This window comes from Crotalus tigris, unplaced genomic scaffold (assembly GCF_016545835.1).
Source record: "Crotalus tigris isolate CLP2741 ecotype Arizona unplaced genomic scaffold, ASM1654583v1 scf7180000019478.12717781048:2074007, whole genome shotgun sequence".
In the NCBI taxonomy this organism is placed as follows: Eukaryota; Metazoa; Chordata; class Lepidosauria; order Squamata; family Viperidae; genus Crotalus; species Crotalus tigris.
Genome location: NW_024097560.1, coordinates 617,451 through 643,135, shown reverse-complemented (window position 1 = coordinate 643,135; position 25,685 = coordinate 617,451). Strand labels below are relative to the sequence as shown.

The 25,685-nt window shown below is 49.1% G+C and overlaps 1 protein-coding gene across 1 annotated transcript; it reads right to left on the bottom strand.

The window, feature by feature from the left end:
• Nucleotides 1–614: 614 nt before the first annotated feature.
• SETD1B (SET domain containing 1B, histone lysine methyltransferase) lies at nt 615–23,802 on the bottom strand. The gene is made up of 18 exons (XM_039362714.1): nt 23,393–23,802; nt 23,019–23,170; nt 22,427–22,525; nt 21,707–21,977; nt 19,183–19,295; nt 15,025–16,212; nt 10,477–11,238; nt 9,536–9,709; nt 8,928–9,015; nt 7,976–8,214; nt 7,286–7,418; nt 6,085–6,585; nt 3,487–5,049; nt 2,919–3,085; nt 2,177–2,308; nt 1,490–1,609; nt 991–1,128; nt 615–883 (listed from the first exon to the last, which is right to left on the bottom strand). The coding sequence occupies exons 1-18, from the start codon at nt 23,472–23,474 to the stop codon at nt 710–712; spliced, it is 6,096 nt and encodes a 2,031-aa protein (XP_039218648.1). The 5' UTR covers nt 23,475–23,802; the 3' UTR covers nt 615–709.
• Nucleotides 23,803–25,685: the final 1,883 nt, after the last annotated feature.

Genomic DNA, 25,685 nt, shown 5'->3' with positions numbered 1-25,685 from the left:
GGAAGGCTAGGATGCTCCTCATTCTATACCTGGAACTTCAGGAGCGAGCATGGATTTCCGAGCTCTGATTTCTTTGCATTCAGAAACTGAAGCAAGCCTGGTGGGATGAGACACCCCAGCCCCCTCCTGGACGTTCCTTAAGAGCTTCAGCCACCTGCAACTCAAATTGACTCCAGTTATGGATCCTCCCCTTGTTAATCCCCCTCCCTGTGTCCTCTGGATGTATTTCAACCATTGAAGATCCTCGCTCGCCCCCTGCTCTCCAAGAGCCCCCACCCCCCCCATCCCAAACCTGCAAATGAACGAGGAAAAGTAGCAGCATCTTATGAAGAAAGTCATGTTTTTAACGAAAGGACAAAATACCTGGCTGTGCCCAACGGGAGCTGGGCTGATGCGCAGCAGGTGGACAGGGAGTTAAAAATAGTGTTTTGATGTCGGAACCACTCGGGAGCAGACGAGGGATTTGATGAGAAGCACCTGCAGCACGAGAAGTCCTGGTGTGCGTGTCTGAAACTGGTGGGTCTCCTTCGGGAAGGAGAGGACGTGCCCAGCGGATTGGGTTTCTCTTCTTTCACTCTCCCATTTTTCTTTCCTTTCCCTACTTCCTTCCATTCTTTTTTTCTCCCTCCCTTTTTGGCAAAAGCGTGGCCAAGCACCCTCGGACCCCGCAGTCTGGAGGCCGCCGGCGCCTGGCCCGCCATGGGGGCTTCTAGTTGAGGGTCCCTCGGCAGTTCTCGGAGCCGCACAGGCAGGGGATCTTGACGTCCTCGATGGGGAACTTGTAGTCGTAGGTGATTTCCTCGTTGACGCCGATGTGCTGCTTGGAGTAGATGACGATCTTCTTCTGCGACTCCACCGTGACAACCTTCGCGTAGCAGTTGGGCTGCGGGGACAGAAGAGAGGTGAGAGGGGTGGCGGCCGCCCGCGGTGCCCAGCCCGCCACGGGAGCCTCAGGCAAAAGAGGGCCTGCTGGAGTAAGGAAAGACTCACGTTGCAGCTGTGGTTGATGAACCGGGCAAAGTTCCCACACTTGGTTGCGTCGATGATGGTGTCGTGGTCCACTCGGAACATGTAGCTGCTCCCGATGCCTTCGTCTTCATAGCGCTTCTCCCGCATGTCCGCGATTACCTGTGGGGGACACCTTCAGTCAGGCCCCATTATGTGCTGGGGGTGGAGGGAGGGAGGGCAATGGGACCCAGACAAAGGGCAGCTGCTGAAGGCAACAGGATTTCAAAGAGGAGCACAATAAAATCCAATAGAGCCAGACAGAGCAGGGATACCACTGACCCTCAAACTGGCCTAGCAGCTATAAAATGCACAGCCGAGAGAAGGTCTGTGGTCAAAGGCCGGAAAGAGTCTTCCGGGCAAAGGAGGAAGGCAGAAAGAAATGGGAAGCTGCCCTCCAGGTCTTCAGTTTCTTCATGTTTCACCAGGATCGGGAGAGCTTCTGTAGCAGCATCCGGGGACAGGGTTACCTGTGGCAGCTTACCTGTCGGATGTTTTGGCCCACGTATTCGATCACCATCTCGTCGGCAGCAATGGGCTCCATGGCAAAGAGCCCCCAGTCGTGAATGTGACTCTTGCAGAACTTTAGCTTTTTCTTCCGGAACTGTGGAACGGAGGCAGAAGACAGATTGATTAAAAAAAAAAAAAATCCACCCTGGGAAAGCGCTAAGCTTCCTGCTTGCCAGGCCACAATCTAAGGCAGACGTAACCCTCAAAATGGAGAGGCAAGGGGGGGGGAGGCTTTTGGAAATGCTGATGACTCGTTGTCCTCATTTAGCAACCACAACGGGGTCGGGCAGCTTGGTCATTAAACGAAGTATTTGCGAAGTGAAACCGCAACCGTGCTTACGCTCCGATTTCGGCTTTCCTCGGCTTTACACACCTGCGAAGGTCGTCAATGCGAGGACAGGGGCAAAGCTGCTTTTTCATCCCTGTCGCACCGGGGAATGTTGCTGAACAAGGCAGTCGTTAAAGGAGGACTACTTGCAAACTGTTGGGCTACACGGGTAGGGTTGCGTGACACAATTGCCTGTCCTGTCCTAGCCTGTCTCGGGAGGATTTGTACGTTTTGGCTTTTTTTCCTACCCCTGCCCCATCTAACCCTTCCCTGTGGGGTCCTTGTCTTGCTTCTCCCAGGCCTCCATCCCTCGGGGGCAGCCGCACAACTCACCTTGAGCTGGTTGAATTTGAGCAAGTCGCTGTCGCAACTTCCAGTAAAGGATGACAGGAGCCTGCGCTGCTCTGACCGCCGCTCGGAGCCGGCCCGGGTGGAAACGTGCAGCTGAGCAGGGATGCTCATTCCCTGCGGGGAGAAAAGGGTCATCCCGGGGCAGCAGATGTGGCATCTGGGATAAGGGGGCCTCACTCAGGTAATCCTCGGCTTACAGGCCACAATTCAGCCCCAAATCTCCACTGCTAAGTCAGACAGTTCTTAAGTAAGTCCTTGACTTACAACCGTTCGTAGTCGCAAGGGTGCTGAAAAAAGGGGCTCATGACCGTTTCCCACACTTATGACCGTAGCAGCATCCCATCCCTAGGGCCAGGTGATCAAAATTCTGACCCTTGGCAACTGACTCGTATTTATGATGGTCGCAGTGTCCCGGGGTTCACGTGATCCCCTTCTGCAACTTTCTCACAAGCAAAGTCAATGGAGGATTCACTTAACGACTTAGCAAGTGTGGTGATTCACTGAACAACTGGGCCAAGGAAGGTGGTAAAATGGGGCTAGACTCACTTAACTGTCTTGCTTAGTGACAGAAATTTTGGGCTCAATTGTGATCGTAACTCCAGGACCACCTGCACTGGTGTAGAATTCCCTTTTTCTCCTTTTCTCCATTCAACAAAATTCAAGGCAAGTTTGCTTCAAAGGTCCAAATCCTTCGGGTCACGGCCCACCAGGGCAGCCCCCTCACCTGCGTATCGGTTGGAGGGTCCTCTGCAAACGCCCGGCTGTTATTGAGGTATTTCAGCTTGTCCTTCTTGTCGATCTTGTAATAGCCTTCACTTCGGGCACAGCCGGTGACATGTTCCCGCATCCCATCGTCCCGTTTCTTCTTCTTTGGGGTGAAAAAGCTGGTTGGTAGCAGGATGTTAAGGGAAAAAAAAACCAGCAGCAGGGGTCGTTAAATGCTCCCCCCCCCAAGAAATAAACAGTGGGGGTGAAGGGGAAATTCAGTGTGTGTTCCAGGCAGAGTGCCAGCTGGGGGTTACTTGTAGATGGGGCTTCTCTGTAGGGGCACCTACCTGATGTCGCCTACCTAACGGAGATACCCGTCTCTAAATAAGTGTTTCTCAACCTTGGCCCCTTGAAGGAGGGTGGGGAATTCTGGGAGTTGAAGTCCATCCATCTTCAAGTGGCCAAGGTTGAGAAACGCTGTTCTTGCAGGTTACTTGCAGGTGGGTCTTCTCCAGAAGACACCTATGCTCTGGTCCAAAATTATCCCCCTGGTCCAAAATCTGTGAATATCTGGCAAAGGATATGAGGATGGTACACCCACAGAGTGTCGTTGAGCCAATCCATGCCGTTGTCTTGCTGCAACAAATGGTCGTAGGTGACGCAGAGGAACTGGATGTCCTCTTCGTCAATCCCTCCGTTCCAGATGTCGTACAAAATAGTCATCTCCTCGAACTCAGAGCGGGGCCGGAATTGGAACCGAGGGGGAGAATACTCGGGAGAAGGGATCTGCGGGACGTCGTCGGGCCTCTTCTTCTGCCGCCTCCACTGTTGCCTTTTGGCCTTCAAGTAGCCCTCTTCTTCTTTGAAGTCCTCGTTCCACTGGTTCTCCAACTCCTTGAAGGGCAGCTTCTCCACCAAGACGTCGGGAGGGAGTTTCTCGTGGAAACCCTCGTTCCGGAAGTCCAAGGTGACCGCTTCCGGGTCTTTCAGAGCGTAGAAGCCCTCTGGGTGGCTACCAAACAGCTCTTTGTTCACAGGACTTTCCGCCAAGGCCACCGGGATGGGAAGCAAGGGAGGCTCTACGGGCTTGTCCGAATAGGCCTCCAACAGGGGTCCTAAAGGAGAAGCTCGTTTCGGCCGGCCCGGTTTCCTTTTGATGGGGAGGATGGAAGAGGGGGTGGCCGGAGGGAGAGGGGGCGAAGCCATGGGGATGTCCGGGAAGGGCAAGATGGACCTTGGATCCTGACCGCACTCCTCGAGTGCCATCTTGGAGTCCATGAACAAGCAAGGCTGAACTGTGAGAGGCTGACCAGGTGCCAAGTCCAAGTGGGTGTGGAAAGCTGGCACCGGGGGGCTGGCAAAGGGGATAGGGGAGGGCACGCTGTTCACGCCAGCCAACAGGGAAGCACCGAGAGGTTCTTTGAATACTTTCTCGTCGGGGTCCTCCTCCGACGGCTTCTTGCTCGTGAGAAGGCAAGGGAGGGCAGTAGCACCAGGCTCGGGGAACGTAGGCGTGAACGTGAAATCCCGCCCAGGTGTCCGTGGAATGCCCCCGCTGTTGATGCCAGGGGATTGGGACGGGTACGAGAAAGGGCTGCCTGGCACCGGCGGAGAACTTAGAGTCAGGCTGCTTCCGGTGAGAGGCGCGTCGCTCCCTGGCGTGGCAGGGATCGTGTCTGTGCTGTGGGACTTGGAGAGACTGTGGGAACACTTGGCTAAAATGTCCCGCCCCGGCGTCCGGGGCAGCTCCTCTTCTAGTGCTGTCTTGCTTGGGCCTAAGTGATCGTGGAACTTGTCTGGAAGGAGCAAGTATTCCTCTTTATGAGGTGCAACGGAGGACAGGGGAAGGGAGCAGGGTGGCATGGCGGAGAAAGGAAGACCGGTGGACTCCAAGTGAGTCACCACTTCCCTCCCGGGAGTCCGAGGAAGCTGGTCCTCCTCAGCCTCAGCCACGCAGGGCGATTTGCCTTTTGCTTGGATTTCTAAAGTGCTGTCATTGGGCTTAGTAAAGGAGGTCCTGTTGGACAAGACTTCTCCAAAGAGTTCCACCGGGGTTGGAGGACGGAGGCCTTCACCATCCTGGGCGACCGGTTTAGGACCATCCAGCATCTCAGGCTCCAGTTCGATGTCTGCTTCAGACTCCTCCGCTGGGAGAGGGAAAGAAACAGAGGCATGAAGGACCACCATCACGTTCTTCAACCTTCTCTGTTATAGGCATGGAAGGAACTTAGCGTCTGACTGAGAAACAGGATTGTTGTCCATGCCAATCTACCCAAAACTAGCCCAGCAGGTCCCTTTTCTGTAAGCAACGTGAAATATGGAGTCCTCGGTGCTCACTGAACTTGACTGCTGGCTGCAGACATTTCATGACCCAACTAGGTAACATCACCAGGCAAGCCAACCACGAAGTTCGGAGAGGCTCAAGAACGCCACAGTTCTACCCGAGCTACAGAGATTCTCTTCTATTGCAACATGATGTAAAAATAAGGTACATATACACTGCAGGCCGGACCATACTCTCTTGCAAAAGTGATGATATGTTTTGGAAGACTCCATGTATTTTACCACAGCTTAGAAATTGTGTCCTTCTAAGCTTAAAATTCCTCCCCTGTAAATCACAATGCGTGCTTCCGCCTGAGCAAAGGCTCCAGGGTGCCTTAATTTTAAATACTGAAAAAAGAGAACTTTGAGCAACTTATCTTTACCAATATTTGTAGCTTAGGATTGAAAGGGAGGGCCCTTGCGTGTTCTCCGAGCTTGGCTGCTTTCTTGCAGATGTGCCATTACCAAACTGGGTAACATCATCAGTGCTAATGTCACCTGGTTTGGCTAATAAACGTCTGCAAGAAAACAGCCAAGCTCAGAGAGCACCAAGGACCCCCTCAACCTATATTCATATAATGTTATATAACTTATATAAATAAATTAAAGACATCGCTGGAGCATCACCCAATCCTTAATTAATATTTGGGCCTTGAGTTACCTGGGGACATTAAGAATCGGCCCTTATTTTCAGGTCGCGCTTAAACAACAACCACCACCCCTAAGTGTTAGAAACCAAGAAGTAGTAGGTTGCAGATGGGCTTGACGGAGACTGCAAGCCAGGCGATGGCGTAGCGTGATGGGTGAGCTCAGCCCCCGGGAGACGCCTCTCCGGAAAAGGAAAGAGGGCAAGATCCTACCTGTCCTACACACTGGAGACAGCCGGAGCGCCTCTTCCTGACCTCTCTCGATCACCACCAGCACTTCGGCAGCCGAGGGCTCCTTGGGAATCTCCTGGTTCTGCTCTTCTGCTGGCCTGGTGTCTTCTTTCATCTCTCCTCCTTCTGGAGCCGAAGGGTCTGCCAGGGCCAGGGGGATGTAGTCCTCCTCCTCCACCGGAAAGAGTTCCAGGACGGTCTCTTTTTCGTCCTCATCTTCCGGTCCCGGAGGGAGGGGCTCGAGGGCCAGTTCAGTGGGCAAGGTCTCTCTCACTTGCGCTAGAGAGACCCCCTCGTCGTCCTCCATCTGTTCTTCGTAACGTTCACCCTCCTCCTGCTCCTCTTCTTCTTCCTCCTCTTCCTCTTCCTCCTCTTCTTCGTCTTCATCATCAGAATCAGAACTTGTCCCGAATTCTGAGGATTCCTCACTCTCATCAGACGACTCGAGTTCTGCTCTGGAAGAGGCAGGACTTCCCAGATCTTCTGTTGGAAGGCAAAAAATTTCTGGTTCATTCTGATTTTAATTTTTTTTTTCTCCTTGGTTCAGAACAGACCCGATTTTACTCCTTTGCTGCACAGCCTCACTAAAGACAAAACCTCTCTGATGTTACTCAAGCAGTGTTTCTCAACCTTGACCATTTTAAGGCATGTGGACTTCAACTCCCAGAATTCCACAGCCAGCAATGCTGGCTGTGGAATTCTGGGAGTTGAAGTCTACATGCCTTAAAATGGTCAAGGTTGAGAAACACTGTACTAAAGTTATCTGAGCTGGCAGCCACTGTAGCGTCCCAAACAAAACTTTACCTAAAGCCCTTTTATATTACAACTAAAATATTCATTAGAAAACTTGCAAATTTGATAATTTGGTAAGGGGTAGAGCCGAGCAAAGTCAATGGGGGAAGTCGGGTTTGCTTAACGGCCGCATGCGTCACTGAACAAGCGCAGTGACCGTTGACAACGGTGGGAAAGAAGATTGTAAAATTGGGAGCAAGCCATTTAACAATCATTTTGCTTAGCCAGGGAAATTCTGCAATTGTGGTCGTAAGTCGAGGACTACCTGTGCAAAAGTCCCTCCTTTGGCTACTCCTTCATTCAGAATATTGTCAGCTTTTGGTAATTTCCCCTCCCGCTCAATGTGTTAAAAACCAACATGCTGTTTTCAACTTGTGATAAAGCTGCACACCTTCTTCAGAATCTTGATCCTCTTCCTTTTCACTGATTTGTGCTTCTGTCTCCTCTTCTTCCTCCTCCTCCTCCTCTGCCTCTTCCTCTACCTCCTCCTCTTCTTCGTTGACATCTTCCTCTTCCTCCTCTTCCTTAGAAAGAAGGAATTTGGAAAGCTCAGCAAATACGTTTGGCCCAGGGGTGAGAGAAAAGGTGTGGGCCGAGAGCTGGCATTAGGGTAAGAAGCCTCAGCCCTCGGTGACTCATTTAACAGGCAGACCGAAAACTATGGGGGTCGGTCCGAGATGTATCTCCAGGGCATCGGGTTGGGAAGAACCCACCGAGATAAACATAAGCACCAGCCACAGACCGACCACGTGGTGGTCCGAGTAGCAAAGTTTTACTCTCAAAGGCAGCGCATTGAGGAAGAATATAAATAAAGAGATCCTTCAATCCTGCCAAGTAAGGAGAGTAAGGTGGCTTCAGGCTGTAACCCACTTGAATCCTGACTGTCCTCTTCCTGGATGTAATCAAGGATTCTGGGACAGCCTTCAGTGCCATCATTTACCTGGTCATTTGTTGTGTTAGTAACCCACTCCTGTGGATAAAACGTTTATGAATGGCCTACAAGGTGAGGTTCGGGGTTCTAAGGATCTTTTGATTCGTCACTTATGTCATTGTGGAACTGAAGAGAGCTCAGGGTGTATACCTTGTCGGACACGGATTTCATGACCCCTTCCTCTTCCTCCCGTTCTGCCTCCTTTTCCGAAGAGGATTCCTCCTCCTCCTCCTCCTCCTCCTCCTCCTCTTCCTTGCCCGAGTCTTCCTCCTCTCCTTCGCTGTCCAGCTCCAGTGGCCTGGCCGGTCTTCTTCGGAGGCCCACAGCTTCCGGATCTTTCCTGGAGAGCTCCATGGCTGCATCGGGCAGGTCTCGATCTCGTTCAGATTCTAAGGATAAAACGAGAGTGTTGAGGGAAGAGAATGAGACACAACTTTTGCGAAGTCACAGATAAGCAGATTGGACACGGTTAAGCTCCTTGAGCCAAATAAAAGCTTAGAGACGTAGTGTTGTCATGTTCGCAGTGCATGATATGGGGCCAGCAACGTTGCCAGTTGCTACAGGGGACACTGTGTGCCGGTTCACGCAATTTACTAAGTCAAAAATGCAGTTGGTTTGGTTTGACTTAGATTATGTGAAAATGCTCACCCCTGCATACGGTCTCTAGGGAGACTAATTTATTTATTTATATTTGCCATTCAGCCTTTATTGCTGTTTAGAAATAAGGAGGTGAAAGCACACAATACTCTTTCCTCCTCCTCCTTTCCCCACTACAACAACCCTTGAGGTGGGCTGGGCTGAGAGAAATGGACTGGCCCAAAGTCACCCAGCCAGTTTTTCCATGCTTAAGGCGAGACTTGAACTCACGGTCTCCATGGTTCTAGGCCAGCACTTTAACCACTATACATGCTTAATATTCCCAGTTCACCCTCCTGGGCATGCTTTCAAGATATTATCAAGGTGCTCTCTGCACACATTGTTTGGTCATACGTAGAGCAGTGGGGTTTAAGCCAGTCGTGCCAAACTTAATCCTACTGGTTCTATTCTGATCACGGGTTAAGCCTAGCTCTAATCTGAAACAGGAGGAAGCAAAGGCTAGCACCTTCATCTTCATCATCTACAGAGGTAGACGGCCGAATTCGCTTCTGGTCTCCAGCTGAGGCAGCTTCAGGTGGTTCCTTTCTCTTCACCTGAAGAAAACAGAGAACGAAATCTCTTTTGGGAAGGGGTGATTTGCTAGTTGTCTTGCCTTAAGACTCACAAAAGTTTAAAAAGAAGCTGGCTGCAGAAGAGTGCGAAAACAGATTTCCTATACAGGTAGTTCTCAACTTACAAATCATTCGTTTATAGACCATTTGAAGTTATGACTGTTAAGGGGGCTATGGCCAACACCTTAAGCCCCGATCACGCTGTTCTTAGGTCTGCTATGGGACTTCTAATAATTTATCAAAAGTTGTCCGATCCAAGGAGATGAAATCTACAGCCATGTAAGGCACTCCCAAATAATTGCTCTTCTGAACCTGTGGTGCTCTCTCTACAGAGAGAAGACCGTTGTTGGCTCCAATACACCTGCTAGCTGTCAATAAGAGCTAAGCAATCCAACATTCTTTGAACAGGTCCTATAATCTAACATAAGGTCAAAGTTCAGGGCCTAAAATCTGCACTGGACATCAAAGCAAACACCCACTTCCCGTTGTTGAATGCTCTTACCTTAAAAGATGGTAGCCGGATGGCTCCTCGTAGCCCAATTCCCAAGCCGATCCCTTCGTATCCCAACCCTTCTCCTTTATTCCAGTTCTCCAGAAGACAGGAGGTGATGCGGTCCTTTGGCTTTGGCTTCTCCTCATCTTTATGGTCCCCAGATTTTACCGGGGTCAAAGATGCCTGGGAAAGACAGGCGAGATTTCACTTTGGGGCCAAAAGAGCCTTTTCTATTCTCTTTCTTTTCTATACTATACTATTTCTCTGAACAGATGCAGTCAGCTGATCTGTCTCCATGAAGATGAGCAGAGCTTTCTTGATTTAAATTTCACAGGAGAAATTCACCATGAATAAACCCTGGGAAGCTAAACCCAGCCCCACACAATCTGGACATCAACCTTGTTTGCTGCAATTATTCCCAGATTAACTGCTGAATCTTCACTTGGTCTGATCTTACATTTATGGCTGCAAACAGGATGAGTTTTATTACCCAGATTCCAGTTTAAAACTGTATATTGCCAGAATCTGGAATTTTAGTAATGGTCACCTGCAGCAGAAAACTATCTGAACTCAATGCTATTATATCATCAATTCAAGATTGTATTCATGTCTGAAAACAGGCTGATGTTTTATGGGTATTCAAATACATAGCATATTGAATCATGCCACTGGAGACAAGAAAAGAGATGATCTAGACTGGTGTTTTTCAAACTCAACCAATTCTTGGAGTTGAAGTCCACATGTCTTAAAGTCACAGGTTGAGAAACGCTGGACTAGAACCCAGGTCTCCACAAACTTGGCAGCTTTAAGACTTGTAGACTTCAACTCCCAGAATTCCTTAGCTAGCACGAGGAATTCTGGGAGTTGAAGTCCACAAGTCTTCAAATGGCCAAGTTTGGAGACCCCTGCTCTAGAAAAATCAAGGCTAATTAATTTCACCAACTTCCTACCTTAGCGAGACGTTCTTTCTTGTCCCACCAATCGTCAAACGCCCGGAATGCCACCATTTCCACCATCTTCTTGTTCAAATCCCTTTTCATTATTGCTTTGAGCTCCTTCACGATCACCAAAAGGACGCCGTCCACTGTGGCCTTGTGCGGATCTTCCTTCTTGGGCTCATAACCCGGCGGTGGGACGGAGGGGTCAAACCTGGGCAAGGGGGGCCACTGTTGCCCCCGGTTCATAGCTGCCCCCATGGAGAAATGCCGGTAGGGAGGGAGGTTCACGAACTGCATCCGGTTGCTCACAAAGGGGGGATACTGGTAGGTGTTTTGCCCTTGCATCAGGCGGCTGAGCATCTGGGTTTGCATTTGGAAAGACATGGACAGCCCCCCCCACTGGTTGCCCAGGACGCTGATCATATCCATCTGCATCAGAGGAAACATCCCGGGATGGAAGGGAGGGAGAGGGGGCAAGATATGAGGGGGAGGGACCCCTGGAGGGGTTGGCAGGGGCGGAGGGGGGACGGGGACGGCTGGGTGGGTGGGCGGAGGCGGGGGAGGAAGAGGAGGAGGCATCGGGAAGACCGTCTGGGGAGGTGGCGGGGGAGGCAGCGGAGGAAAGCCGGGCGGAGGCATTGGGATGGAGGAGGTCATCACAGCGGTGCTGCCGATGGAGGTGTTCACCACAATGTTCTTGGCACATTCTGCGCTGGGCGATTCACTCATCTCGTCATCCGAGATCTCCATGTCTTCCCCTGAAGACTGATGACACTGGGAGGGAGGGAGGGAGAAAAGGAGGAGAATGGTCCACCTTAGACCGGATCAGAAGCAAAAAGAACCCTGAACTCGAGAGGATCTTCAAAGCTCATCCACCCCCAAAGTGCTCTTCATATCAACCTAAATAGATAAATAAATGAAGATACACTTTGACCGGTTTTGCTGCTCTGAAAGATACTGAAACTGGCTAGGTTGTTGAACATAACCCAACAGGACAGAGTAAATAAAAAAGGTGTTTTGCCATGAGAGGTGAGTCTCTCCTCTTCCCCCCCCCCTTCCCGCCACAAGCAATCCAGTTGCTAAGCTGAAGAATAGAAGCGGTTCTGAGAAATCTTCAGTCTGGGTTTAATCAAGACAACTTTGATCCAACTGTGACCACCAGAGGGCGCTGTTGGCAAAGAGTGAAATTTATCTTCTGCAGTGTTTCTTCAGCAGCCTGGAGCTCCCCGTAGACCAGGGGTTTTGCAGTCAATAGAGGTCTTCCTACTGGGTGCAAGAATCTCCTGTGGCGTCAACCTTGTAGGAAGGTCTCCCAAGGAGAAGATAAAGTAGAGACCTCCAAAGAATCTCTTCTGGTGCTGACCTTGTAGGAAGGAAGGTCTCCAGAGTAGAAGACAAAATAGATCTCCAAGGGGGAAGACTCACATATTCTCCCATCTTGACTTTAAAGCTATGTGCCCAGCCTGATCATCATGGGCTGTGCTATTTGGAGACCTTGGGAGGTGCATGCCTTCTCGCTGCACTAAAGTGTAATTATAATGAAATATTTTTAGAAGACAGGAGAGCACAGAAAACAGAATGGGAAGCCACCAACTACTCCAAACCCAACCCTTTTGCTTTCACAAAGTTTTGCCATCTCAAGCCATTGCTCGAGTGTGAAGCACAATCAAGGGGACGTCAGCTTGAAATCCAACACAATCAAAAAATTGTAAAAAAAAAAAAAGAAAAATGTAACTTCAAAAGGTCTGTTGGTTTGAAGATACTCTTTGTTTAAGTTCAGGAACTGCCTTCACCAAGAAATAGGAGCGCCTTTGATTTTTTTAAAATGTAAATGTGAGAAACATCAGGCAGAAGGATGGTCAAGAATAGTCACTTTGCATCAGTTCCATATTTCTTCTCAGCAAACATCCTAGCCCAGTGTCTGCCCTTTGTCCCAGGCCTGTGCTAAGCAAAAGCCCATTGTCTGACACCTGTCACCTGCCAGAGACTGAGACTAGTGCCTAAGTACAGCAACAGCTGCAAATCCATCCAGATGCTTCTTAAGCGACAAAACGGGCTCCTCGCCGGGAGGAGAGAAAATTGAACAACATGGGGTTTCGTTTACGCTGCTTTATTCAATTCTCACAGGAGGGAAATTTAAGCTGATCTTTGGAGACCCAAAGAATGAACTGAGATCTTCTCCAGAGAATTGCAGCTCGCTCCCCACACTACCTGGGTTGTAGAGAAATGCCACAGCAGTGTGTGTTTGTGCCACACCATCAGACAGGCTCAGGTGCTGCTTTGTAATGAGTGCCTGCCTCCCACTAGGAGGACTTGCGGGGGGGGGGGGAGAGACAAATGAGAACACTTGAGAAGATGGAAACCCAAGAAAAGATCTAACGTCAACACCAGTGGTTTCTTAAAAGCTACAACATCACTTGGTTTCAACTACACCAACATGGAAAGCCTCAAAGCCAGATCAGGCACATCAGCATGAAGGAGGTACTGTTGTCTACAATCACAACTATCTTTGTAATGTCAATGTCTTTCTAGTTATATTAGCTGAGGTCAATAAATCAGCAGAAGCCAGCGTATCACTTAACTGGTTAATTAGGAAGAGCTGGTAAAAGGTTTTCCAATTAAGCATATTTTTGGACCAGCTATAAACACCAATGATAGGAGAGACCAACAGAAGAATGCTTTTAGCTGGAGAAGAGAGGAGAGACTGGAGAAAGAGGAGAAGGAAGGGAAGCGGAAAGAGAAGAACCACTGAATTTAACTCAGTAGCCAGGGCGAGAATTACGTATATAAAGGTAGTCCTCGACTTTAACAAGAGTTTGTTTAGTGACCGTTCAAAATGACAAGGGCCCTGAAAAAAGGACTTGTGATCATTTTTCACACTTACAACCACTGCGGCATCCCCCATGGTCATGTGATCAAAATTCAGAGGCTTGGCAACTGACTCCTATTTATGACGGCTGAAATGTCGCCGGGCCATGTGATCACCATCTTTCGTGACCTCCCAACAAGCAAAGTCCACCAGGAAGCCAGATTCACACTGAACAACCTTGTTCCGGACTTCACTTCCCAACTGTAGCAAGAAAGGTTGCAAAATGCGGCAAAGCTCGCTTGGCAAATGGAGGTGAGAGGGCCGAAGGATTGCAGGGGAAAATACAAAGAAAACCCCGTGCCAGGAAGGCTGGCACCAGAGGAACCAAGGATTCCTTGACCCTTCTCTATAATCTAAGGAACGTGCAATTGGATCCTGTGTGCATCCGCTGGGAATAAATCCTATCACGTTCAAGAGGGCTGAGGGATAAAGTCAGACAGACTGAAAATACTTGTAACTCAGGTTTTAGATGTTGGCGCTGGTTTGCTCTCCATTCCTTCTTGACAAGGAATGCCTGCTGATGATGTTACCTAGTCTGGTAACGGAACGTTCAGAAACTAAATTGAAACAAGCCTGGAGAGCAGCAGACGGACAGAACCCGACTCAAGATTTGCAAATATCTCACGTAAATTAAATCTTTCAGTGACAGCCAGATATTTAGCTATTATCGTCTCTCACCTTTTTGTGGGAAACAACACCCAGTGTATCACAATACAATACAATGCAACCGCTCATAAAAATAGGTAAACGCCTTTTAAAAAGCCATTCGAGGGAAAACAAAAGCATCCACCGTCCAGGGGATCAATTGCTCCTGGAAATAAATTTGCTTTCCAGGTGACAAAAACGCTCCCGGGAAGTCTTATTGCACGATGGAAAACAGAAGCATCTTTCTGCTAAGCCCCAACCAGCTGACATAGAGGGGAATCTCCATCACACAGCTTGCAGAGCATTGGCTGGGATTTTTAATTTTTTTTTTTAATTTCCAATATTAGCAAATCAGTGTCTTTGTGCATAAATGGAGTAATTCTCCCCCCCCCATCAAATCTCCGGTGTAGTCTAAACATTTCCAAAAGGATATGATATTCAAGCAGAATAAAAGATCCAATTTTATACCTTGAACGTCTCGTGTGTTATAAAGTGAACGGTAATCCCTGTTTATTACTACACCTGTCATCCTCGATTTACGACCAAATTCGGACCGGACCTTCTATTGCCAATATGAGAACTGGTCATAAATACCTTTTTCCAGTGTCATTGTAACTCTGAATGGTCATTAAACGAATAGTCGTTAAGTCAAGGGCTACCTGTACACCCTTGGGTGCAGAGTCCAATGGATTTCTCAGACAAGGTGGAATGTCTGATCCTGCCACCGATACTCACAACGCACTGGAAAAAGTGACTTATGCCATTTTTCACACTTATGATCGTGGCAGTGTCCCTGGGGTCCCCTGATCAAAATTCAGACGCTTGGCAACCAGAATTTGTGACGGTCACAGCATCCCTTTTTGCCACCTTCAACGGGGAAGCCAGATTGACTTAACAACCATTTGTCTCATTTAACAACTGCAGTGATTCAGTTAACAACTGTGGCAGGGAAGGTGGTAGAATAGGGCAAAGCTCACTTAACCACTAACTTAGCAACAGTTATTTTGGGCTCCGCTGTGGCCGTACCTGCGCATCTGCTCCCTTACCTCTTCCATTTTCTCTGGCGGGGGGCTGCTGCTCAGGGGCTGCATTTCTTTTGCCTCCAAGGGCTCCGACTTGGAGGTCCTGCTCAGCTGCTCCACAGGGGTGATGCTCGCCTCGGCTGCTCCTCTCGCGTTCTGGCAGGCGGAAGCCGTCCCGACAATGGGCTCGTCGTCGTCCGAATCGGGCAACGGGGTCGGGCTGATGTCTTCCAAGCCGGTGCTGGAAGGGCGCGAGGAAGGGGTTTGTGCTTGGTAGCTGGGCTGCGAGTTTGGGATGGGGGAAAGCTGGGACGAGGACGAGGAAATGGGGCTACCTTCCATCCGAATCTCATTGTCCGAGTCGTGCTCGTTGAGAAAATAGAGTTTTGTTCTCTGCTCTTTTAAAAGCATTTCGATCCTCGAGTCCAAACTGTTATGCTGAGTGTCCGATTCTACAGTCGGGGTGCCGGGCGTCTCGCTCCCTTCCGGAGTCTGGCTGAAGGACGCCCCAGCGGAGGGCTCATGAAGACTGTCGGGCTCGGGGGGCGGCGGGGGTGGAGGAAGAGGAGGGGGCTCCTCGGGTTTTTCCTTTGCAGGAACAAATTCAACAGGAGGAGCTGGGCTACTTTCCACAGTCACCTCGGTGGGAGGCGGGGGCGGAGGCCGCCGGTATTCAACGTCCCGGGAAGTTTGAGAAAACGGGGGCTCTTCGGGCTGGGGGGGGTACGTGGCTGGGGCTTGATAGGGGGAGAAGGCAGACTTGTACGTCGAAGCACCTGAGTGGCTCACGGGGGACGTGTGGGAATATTGCACCGTTTCCGGCTGATGGGACTTGAAGGCAGCAAACTGATGCTCAGAGCCTCGGAAAGTCCCAGCTGAGTTATGCACGTAGTGGTGGCCCAGACGGCGGTTATAAGCATCCGTGAATTTCGTTTCGTGCCTCCGGGGTTTGTAGCCAGAGTCCTGTCCGAAATGGTAGGCCGGCGTGGTCTGTCGGCTGGAGTAGGCAGAGTCTTGGGAAAAGGGAGTCCCCAGGCGTGGGGTCAGAGGCGTTCCTTGGGACTGGGGGGTGAACTGGCTGTAGGAGTTGGGGGTGTCCTGTCGACAACTAGAAAAGGCCGTGTCGTGGGAAAACGGTGTGCTGCTGTTTGGGGTGGTGGAGGATCCTGAAGAAAGGCCGCTGTCCTTGAGCCGTTTCAGAGTGTCGGCCAGCTGCAAAAAAAGGGAAAGGAGGACCAGTAAATAACAGGCAAGATCCACTAGAACTGGGGTGTCCAACACTGGCAGCTTTTAAGACTTGTGGACTTCAACTCCCAGAATTCCCTAGCCAGCAAGTGCAAAATACGGGTCCTCATAGAGTAACTCCCCTCCGCTTTATGTGGGGGTTGAGCTGTGGGTCTGGCTTAGCTGCCAACCCAGACTGAATGGGCAAATGCTAAGTCTTGCTGAGGGTGTCACCTGACACGCACAAAATTTGTCTTAGATGCTGAGAAGGAAATGCAGCCCCAGCACAAAACGTTCCTGACTCTGAAGCCACTCTTTCCTCTAATCTATTTATCTGTCTTTTTTTTTAAAAAAAAAAAAATACTGTACAGAATTAAACACACTATTATTTTTTTTTAAAAAGCTAGGGCTTCCAATAATAAAATACTGAGAAGACACAGCAGGGCAAATGGCATCTTTCCAGATATGGATTATTAAGAACTGGAAGAGCAGCCAATGATTGCTGTCAATTAAAATTTACTTTGACATCTTCAGTGGTTCTATGAATCTGAAATTCAGAGCAAAATAAAATGGAAACTTTCAAAACCAGACTGACGCTAAGCTTTGCATGAAATCTATGTAGTGGAGTATATGTGTGTACACACACACACATGCTGGATTTACTACCACAAGTAGGCCTGGAATTTCTGTTATAGGTTTGAGTTGGAAGTGATTTTACGATTTTTATGGTGGCCGTTAAAGCGAAGCACATGGTCATTAACTGAATACAGCTTCCTCAATGGGAGGTGGTTGTTTTTTTTACTGGAAATTGGCAAAAAAAAAAAAAGGGTCCCAAACCATGATTGCTGAACTGAAGGATGCTACAAATGGTGGTAAAGTGCCCAAATTGTGGTAACGGGGATAATGCAAGAGTTTTAAGTGCGAGTTTTGGTCATTTGTTAGTTTTTCCAAGGCTATTGTAGCTTTGAACTGTCATTAAACAGTCATAAGTCAAGGTCTACCTGTATACACACATACACACACACAATCAACCCACTCTATATATAGCCTATAAATGTCTCATACAGTGGCAGCAGGAATCAGCCTTGAAACTAAAACATTGAAATATATATTGAAATAAATGGGTAAACCACATCAATAAAACCAAACCCTATAGAGAAACAGGGTCTGAGTATCTGTGGAGTCCAGGAAAAGGGTCTTAATATTATTTCCCACCATTAAGGGCCCCTGAATCTGGCTGTACAACAGGAGAATTTGTATAAAGACCGGTGAGAAAGATCGCTCTGAAATTCCTTTGCTTTGTAAGGCAACCCAGCTGGAGATGCTTGATCAGAGTGGATTCCAAGCTGAGCACCAGGAACATGAAACGTCACTCTTAATTCTGGATAAATTACACTCTACAAACAGGAGAATAAGAGAAAGGGAACAGAGCTGGGCAACTGTAACAGGTTTTTTTAAAAAAAAAAACACAATGTTTCCTCTACAATTCTAAATAATGCCTGTAGAAGAAACACTGTTGTATTTTTTTTTTAAAAAAAAAAACATCCGCAGAAATTGCCAAAGTCAGTGATTGTGTATCCCAACAAGAGATGATGTTTCAAACAAGGGAACCACGTGTAGAAATTGCTCAACAGAGTTAAGAGTTCAGAGTACAGGTTTTTTTTTTTTTTAAATTCAAACTTCCAAAAGGCAGCCAGAAAGTAATAAAGGACACTGTCCCAAAGCAGCTGCTGCCTTTTTGCGTATACTGGCCTGATCGAGTAAAATTATGCCGTTTAAGCAATTGGAGATTAAAGACTGAAGAAGAGGGAAGAAGGAGCTGAAAAGAGGCGTTTAAAATTCTAGGCAACAGGTGCTTCCGTCCAGGAGGGAGTCAGCTTCCCAGGAAACATATCCTGAACAAGGGTAGTTTTAAAATATTCATTTACATTCTTGCTAGACAAAAATGGACACTCACGATGGATGGAAGCGCTTTATACTTAATTAAACACCGGTTTAATCTAAATGATTTACAAAAGGTTAGCCAATGGGATAAGAAATTCGGACTAAGAAAAAGCAAGTGACACCTCCAGGAAACACACCTATTTTGGTTTTCTTAGCAACTTGTGGTGGTGTTTTGTACAACTGGCTTTCTTCGCATCCCTTGTCCAAATGTATAGGGTCAAACTTCAAAGATTAACACTACTTCAATTCAGTTATCTCTCTCCTGCCCGGATTTCAGATTCGGACTAGGTGACTTCTTAAGCGGCTCTCACAAACCTATTTCAAGTGGAAACGTAGGTCCTCTTCCTCCTAACTAGGATGAATCTTTGTTTCGACCTGGGTACAGGGTGAAATCAAAGGTCCCTGCTTCAATCACTCAAAAGCAGACTTCTAAGGTAAACAAGTCAAAATCCAATTTTATCGTGGTCAACTGGCCGCAAGTAAAGAAATGGACATCAGGAACACATTACGCTGTTAGAAAGTACGCTGTTAGTAAGTCTTCTGACTACTAGCTGTTGAGCGCGACAGGAGCTCAGAACAAACTCGGCAACTTACAAGATGGTTTTGACAAGTCAGTCATATAAGCCGTAAGTTCACATGAAATGTACAAGGCTACTCCGGATATTTTGAGAGTCAATTGGACTGAGATGGGCAAATATAGAAATGGAATAAATAAAATATAATGAATTCTGTTAGGGAATTTTATATATACTCTAAATCAATGTCAAAGGTGGCCCCTTTAAGATGTGTGGACTTCAATCTCCAGAATTCCCCAGTCATGATTGGCATCTATTCCAAAGTTTGACTGCCAAAGGGAAGACCAGAACCAGCGTGGCATAAACCTCAGTCATGTCCTTCTTGAGTCAGGCAGACAGACCAGTATACCCCAATCATAGTTGGCTGTCAACAAAGCTCTTCTCAGCCCAGGTGCCAAGCCTGGAACATCACTTAAAACGAACCAAGTTCCAAACATACCTGCAGGGTCTCACTGAGGGTGGGTGATGCATCCTGTTCATTCTCCACTGGCAAAGTCTGCGGAGTGTAGAGCCCATTCACAAGGAGCTCATAAAAATGCATGCGCTTCTCACCTGGAGAGGTAATAAAATCACTGTTAAAGGAAACGGATGGGCATTGTCTAGAATGATCTAGAACCCTCGCTTTTGCCTTAAATGGAGAAAGCAACGGATCTGGGTTTTGGGGTTGTGCATTAGTGACCCCTGTTTGTGTGAAAATAAGAGGGCGGGCATTATCTCCATTCCAGATGTCTAAATGGTAAAAAGAGTGACTGACTGTCAGCAAATCACGGCACAATGATTGCTCTATTCATGGAGAAGGAAGTTGTCCTAATTTAATGGCGGCAATCTACCCCTTTATTCAGACCCAGCAGGTCCTGAATGTCGGTTGTTGAGAACAACAGGGGGAGAAGATTCATGAGAAGACAGGAGAATTTAGGGAATAATCAGAAGCTTCATATCTGCTTCTATGTCTTGCTTCTGAGTTTCTCCAAAGGGGTCACTAGATAAGCCTTGCTCTCTTCCCAAATTCTGTTCTTGCAATCCCAGTGCAGCTGTATGCCTGTCTGCCTGTCTTGGTTAATCTGACTGGAATTCTGCAGGAGAGGCCCACTGAACTGAAGTCTTCTTGGTCCACCAGTCACTCTTAGCCTCTACCCCACATTATCACACTCCATTACGTGACAAGATTGTGCGATTTCACTGGACAGGTTACTATCTCAGTTAAAAAAAAAAAAATCAAAGTTATCACTAGACAGGCCTTATTATCTCCAGATTAGCAACAATGACACTTGTACTATACCCTAACATACAAATTTCACCTTAAATGACTCACAGTTAAAGTTACAACACTTTAAGATCTCTTCAGAGGCCAACATTTAAACATTATGCACTCTCTTTAATAACTGAACATCACACAATTAACTAAAAAGTATTGGATATGTCAGAATCCAAAAAGGAAACAATTATTTCAAAGGCTAGTATTTATAGAGAAACCTAAATTTTTTTTATTAGCAGTAAGCAGTCAAAATGCATGCAAAATACTAATGTGAGTTTTCATACAATAACAGCCTAAAGTTTCAAGCAATTAACTAAGAATTATGAAGATTTCCCACTATTTTCATTTAAAGCCAGAAAGACTTCAGGCTACAATCACTCCTAAGTAAATTCTGTTTAACTCACTAGAATTACTTCAAACTAATAAAGTTAGCATTGGGCTGGACTGAAAATATTAAAGCTCAACTGATGTATCACAAAGTACTCAGGGCAAAGCTGAAATCACAGATGGTGGTATTGTTTATTGATTATATGCCTCTAGTCAGAATTAATGCAATGGTGCCTCAAAATAATGTTGAAAGTACACTCAATAGCAAAGCCGTCCACCTGACCTATATTTCCTCTTCATTGATCTTTTTCCCACCCTAATATGCATGTCTGAATCCTCAAGTCACAACATGGGTGAAAAAAATGTTCTATTTCGTATGAAATTCAGTGAACTGGATCAAAGCTGTGTTCCAGCATTTACCCCTGAAAACAGCACGCAGTTTCGAACTTTAGCACAAACGCTTTTAAAAATAAAGTATTTCAATTCACAAAAAAAACCCTCTTCTTTGTTTACATAGGCTTTTCAACCCTTTTACTCCAAAATGTAACATTTTCCCCTTCTTTTTAAATGGATTCTTCTTTCTCAAGGAAACAAGTTACATGCTATATATTAAAGTAACAAATTGATCAGAATGAGTGAAGTATGTTTCCTTGCTGCAGGATACAAAGAAGAGGAGGAAAAAGCAGCAAGAAAAAAATAAAATAAAACTATTTCTTATCCCTTTAGGAATTATAGAAATCATTCCATTCATCCTTAATTGCTTTGCTTAGGGCCAGCACTCCAGACTCTGAACTCCAAAGAAATAAGGGCACACTGTCTCTTTAAGAGACAAAGCAAGACAGATTTTTGCAGGCCCCTTTAAGAATATATTGATTTCCACAGTAAAGCAACAAGATAAAAGGAAGGGCTGTGCTGTAATCCCCCTTGCGGGGGATAAACCTCCCAGATTATTTTCTCAGACGTTTTTCCAAAGGGAAGTCTTCCGCCCCTACCACCCTTTAAAGGCAAAGCATACTTTGGGCCCAGAGGTGCAAGGAAAGGGTGGGGAGGGGGCAGTGTAGCAAGCAGTGGGTCAGCAAGAATGAGGGACTGAATGAGTGAAAGTGAGCGGATGGCAGCATTTGCTAAATTACAAGCCTGTCTCTTAGCAACCAACAACACATTCAACTCCACGTGACAACCAAAAGCCCAGAAAAGCAAGGAGACACAGGGGTATGTGTGTGTGTGAGAGAGGGGGGGAAGTGACAGCCATTTAACAGTCTCCCCTTTTAATTAACAGCCCTCGAGATCTGCAAATGAACCCCCCCTCCCTCCAAGACTGGAGCAAAAGGTAAGAAAACAGCGCAAGATGGAGGAGAGGATTGCAACCACGGGTTCCCACCTTTTGTATCCAGCTGCACGTGGATGATATTCCCCATGACGGAGGTATTGTGCAGGTGCTGGACGGCTTCCCGGGCGCCTTTGACGGTGGCAAAGATGACTTTGGCGATGCCCAGGTGCTTCCTGTTCTTGGGGTTGTACAAAATCTCCACTTCTTCCACCTCGCCGTATTTTTTGCACATGTCAGTCAGGAAGTTTTCACGGATGTTGTCGTTCAGCTTGGCAAAAGTGACTTGCTTGGGGGGCACGGGCCCCACATAAAACTCATCAATCTGGGGGTTTATTTCACCAGAGGGGGGGGGGAGGAGGAGGAGGAGGAGGAGGCAGGGCCCATAACATGGGGACGGGGAGGGAGGGGGGAAGAGGAAGGGGGAAAAAAATGACGGGAAGTCAGTCAACGGTTTGGTGGGAAAAACAAAAGTTTAAAGCGCTTCTCTTCAACGGGGGAGCATTTCCCGTCCTCTTATGCGAGCCTTCAATGAAAACTCCCACGTTGCTACCCCCTTGGGCATGCCTTGTTTACACAACAACTGACAATCTGGAAAGCAGCTCGGCTGCCTCAGTCCAGCCAACTTTTGACAAACAGCCGCTCAACTTCTACACCTGGCCGTCTTTGACTACGGCACTACTACACTAATTGCTCAGCAAACACGAAAGCCCAAAGAGTAGGTTACGCGCGACTTCAGCCAACAGTAGCAGCAGCACCGCTGAGCCTTTCTACCTTAAATTTTGGGACAGAGAGTTCCAGTTCTTTTGTTTTGGTCCAGATGCGTCCTATCCTGGGATCCTCCACGCACTCCACGGGAGCCAGACTGGGATTCTGCAAAAATAATAATAAAAATAAGTAGAAAAACAGCAAGGGGGATGTCACTCACCTCCAGAAAAGCCAGCAGGTAGCGATCCAATCCTTGACAGCAGGACAAAAAACTTTACCCTGCAGGACTGCAAAGCAAGGAAGCTGAAGGAAAGGCTGATTTTCTTTAAGGGGGGGGGGGAATTTTAGATGCCACTGGGGATAAAGGAGCTGGGGATCCCCCAGCCAGCAAAAGAAAGCTGCAGGTTTTTTTTCTTTTTCTCTGACAGGCTACATTAGGTCAGGGGGTGTAACTTCAAGCTTTGCAGGTTGTTTCCTAGCAAGCTTTCTCTCCCCCAGGACATCAAGAAAGCTTTTTGCTCTTCCCTAGAAAGAGGATCACTGAGGTTTCCAAGAAGATTTGGGGGGTGGCTGGAAGAAAAGGGGGGGAAGGCATGCATGCATGGGTAGCTTTTGGCTTTCTTTTTTTTTCCCTTGTCCCCCAGGGGATCCCCCTTACAGGAATGCTGAAGTGCTGCCCATCGTAGCGGTAGAGTTTGTGCTGGCCTTTCTTCAGCGCCGGGTCAATAATCAACTTGTAACTTTTCCAGTGGTGGTTTTTCTTCTCGGCCGAGGGACCCGCCGGGCCGCTCTCCATGCCGTTGATCCAACCTGGGGAGGGGGGGAGGAAGGGTGAGCCCCAGAGTCAGAAAGAAAAAAAAAGAAAGGAGAGGAAGAGGGAGAAAGGAGGGCAGAAGGAAGAGGAGGAAGGGAGCCGGGGCCCCCTCCGCCTCGCAGCCCCGGCCAGCCGGGGAGAAGCGGCGCTGCTGCTGCTGCCCCATCGGGGCCACCGGGGGAAGGCAGGCAGGCAGGCAGGCAGGCAGCGGCGCTCACTTGAACTCAGTTTGCGGACCGGGTCCTCGCTCGGCTTGGCTCGGTCCGCCGCCGCCGCCGCCTTGCTCTCTTTGAAAGACATTGTCCGCCGGGCCGATCGTCCGTCCGTCCGCGGGCCGGGAGAGGCCGCCGCCGCCGCCGCCGCCGCGCCTCTGCCTCGGCCGCCGCTCCTCCTCCGCCTCCTCCTCCTTCACACGGGGCCGCGGGCTCCCTTCCGCGGGGCCGGGGCGCCTCCTGCCGCCTGGGCGCTTTTTCTCCTCTTGGCGAGCCAGCACATATTGTGTGTGCGCGCTGCCCGCCTGCCTCCTTCCTTCGGCGGCTGCTCAGGCATCCCACAATTCTCCGCCAGGGAGCTGGGCGAATGGCTAACCGCCCTCCGCCGAAGGCACATTCACGGCAGCTGCGCCGCGCCGCGCAGCCCCCCCCGGCCCCGCCGCCCCCGCGCGCCCCGCCCCGCCCATCAAGGCCCGGGCTTTCCCCGCCCCCCCGCGCGCCCCCCGCCCGCCCCGCGCCCGCCCCGGCCCGCGTGGAATCTGCCGACTAGCTTTACCTAAAGGAGGGGAAGCGGGGCCCGGGCTGCAGACGGACCGGGGACGGCGGGGGGGGGGTTGGTGGGAGAGAAAACGAGAAAAGGGGGGAGGGGGGCGAGAGGATGAGACGGTGTTAAGGGTGGGGGGCTACGTTGGAGACTGGGGGAGTCCCCCCCCAGCTTGGCAGGGACTCGCGGCGCCCGGAGGCCCCTTCCCTTCCCCGGCGGGCGGGGGAGGAGGAGGGGGAGGAAGAAGGGGCGCCCCCGTTTTGTTACAATGTGTCAATTTCACCATTCAAGGCAGGAGGGACGGAGCGGATGAAAGGCGCGCGGCAGCCAATCAAGAGGGCGCTTCCATTCTGCCGCGGCCCGAGCCAGGCCGGCGAGGCGGGCCGCCTTCGCCCCTTCCCTCCGCTGCCCTCCCCTCCCCTGCCTTCCCAGGGCGGCTTTGTCGGGCTCGGGGCGGTTTGGCCTCGGCGGGGGCTTTTGGGTGGGTAACGGGGAGCCGCGGTGAGGCAATTGGCTGGTCGGAGGGGCCCGGGCGGGCTCAGCCAATCGGGGCGCCGCTTGCATCGGGCTGGCGTTATTAGAGGCGGCGCGCGGGGCGAGCGGCGCAGACGGCCGAGGAGAGGCGGCCGGAGTGGAGCGGGTGCGCGCGCGCGCTCGGCCATGTTTTTCTGCAAAGGGAATGAAACTGGCCAGCTTGGGTTTGCCTTTGTTTGCGGGCGGGCGGGCCGGGGCAGGAGCGCTTCCCCGCTCGCGTGCAATGCTCGGCCGCCTTTAGAGGACCCCGAGGAAGGAGGAAGACGTGATAAAAAGCTGGATTGTTTTTTCTCCCCATCTTGACTCGGAGCCCGTCCTGCTCTCGTGTCTAACTAGGTCATGGCACGCCCTTACGCCAGCAAGTCCCAGTTTTGCATGACCAAACAAAGTCAATCACACGCGTCTTTTGATCTTTTTTGTTTTTGTTTTTGGAAAGCGCTGGCTTCTCTCGTCTGAAGTGTACATTCCGAGATAAGTCCGAAACACTCTTAAAAAAAAAAAAGTACCTTGGCCATCTTTTAAAAAGTTTAAATCCTTCCGTGCTAACCAGGTAACGTGGTAAAGCTATAGAGGTAGGCACCGTGAGAGTCTTGCAAAGCAGGCAGGATCTTTTCTTTTTGTCCTTTTACATTGTAAGTACCCAATCCATTCTGTCCTTCTTAATAAGTGTAGTTTTCATGTTAATGTTAACTGCAGTTCTCCTGGTTTTGTTTCTTTCAGGCTTCATCTGCATGTCATGATATATCTATTTGTCTTGTTATCTAAACCAATTGCTTCTGGAGGCTTAGAGGGATGCTTGAGATGTAACTTAACCAGGCGTAGCCACACTAACATGGACAGATCGGGCAGGATTTGATCATGTTTTTTTTTTTTTTTTTTTAAAGATGGTAGGGTGTGGGGGGCAGGAAAGACCACGCCGTTGTCTCGAGGTGCGGCGTAAATCGCGAAACGCAGCAGCTTAAGGCAGCCCAAGTTGGCCGGAGTCAAAATCCGTAAGATGTCTTAACCCCCCCCCCCTTGTTTCTAATTATTTGGGTTTGGTTCTGTTGTTTTTAGCCATAGCCATGGCTGGAGATTTGATTTGCAAATTCGCGGCAGATCAGGGAGTGCGTAAGCCATATGAAGCAATAATGGGCTTTTTTCCGCCCTTTTATATGCCCCAACCGGCCCCCAACTTCACCTCCAGACCTGCGTCAGGAATGGCGTGCGGGTAAGTAAAGC

Coding starts and splice junctions, on each gene's coding strand:
- SETD1B (XM_039362714.1), bottom strand. CDS start 23,474: ATGTCTTTCAAAGAGAGCAAGGCGGCGGCGGCGGCGGACCGAGCCAAG. Junction 19,296..21,706: donor CGTGCAGCTGGATACAAAAG/GTGGGAACCCGT, acceptor TTACCTCTCCAG/GTGAGAAGCGCATGCATTTT. Junction 16,213..19,182: donor CCCTCAGTGAGACCCTGCAG/GTATGTTTGGAA, acceptor CTTTTTTTGCAG/CTGGCCGACACTCTGAAACG.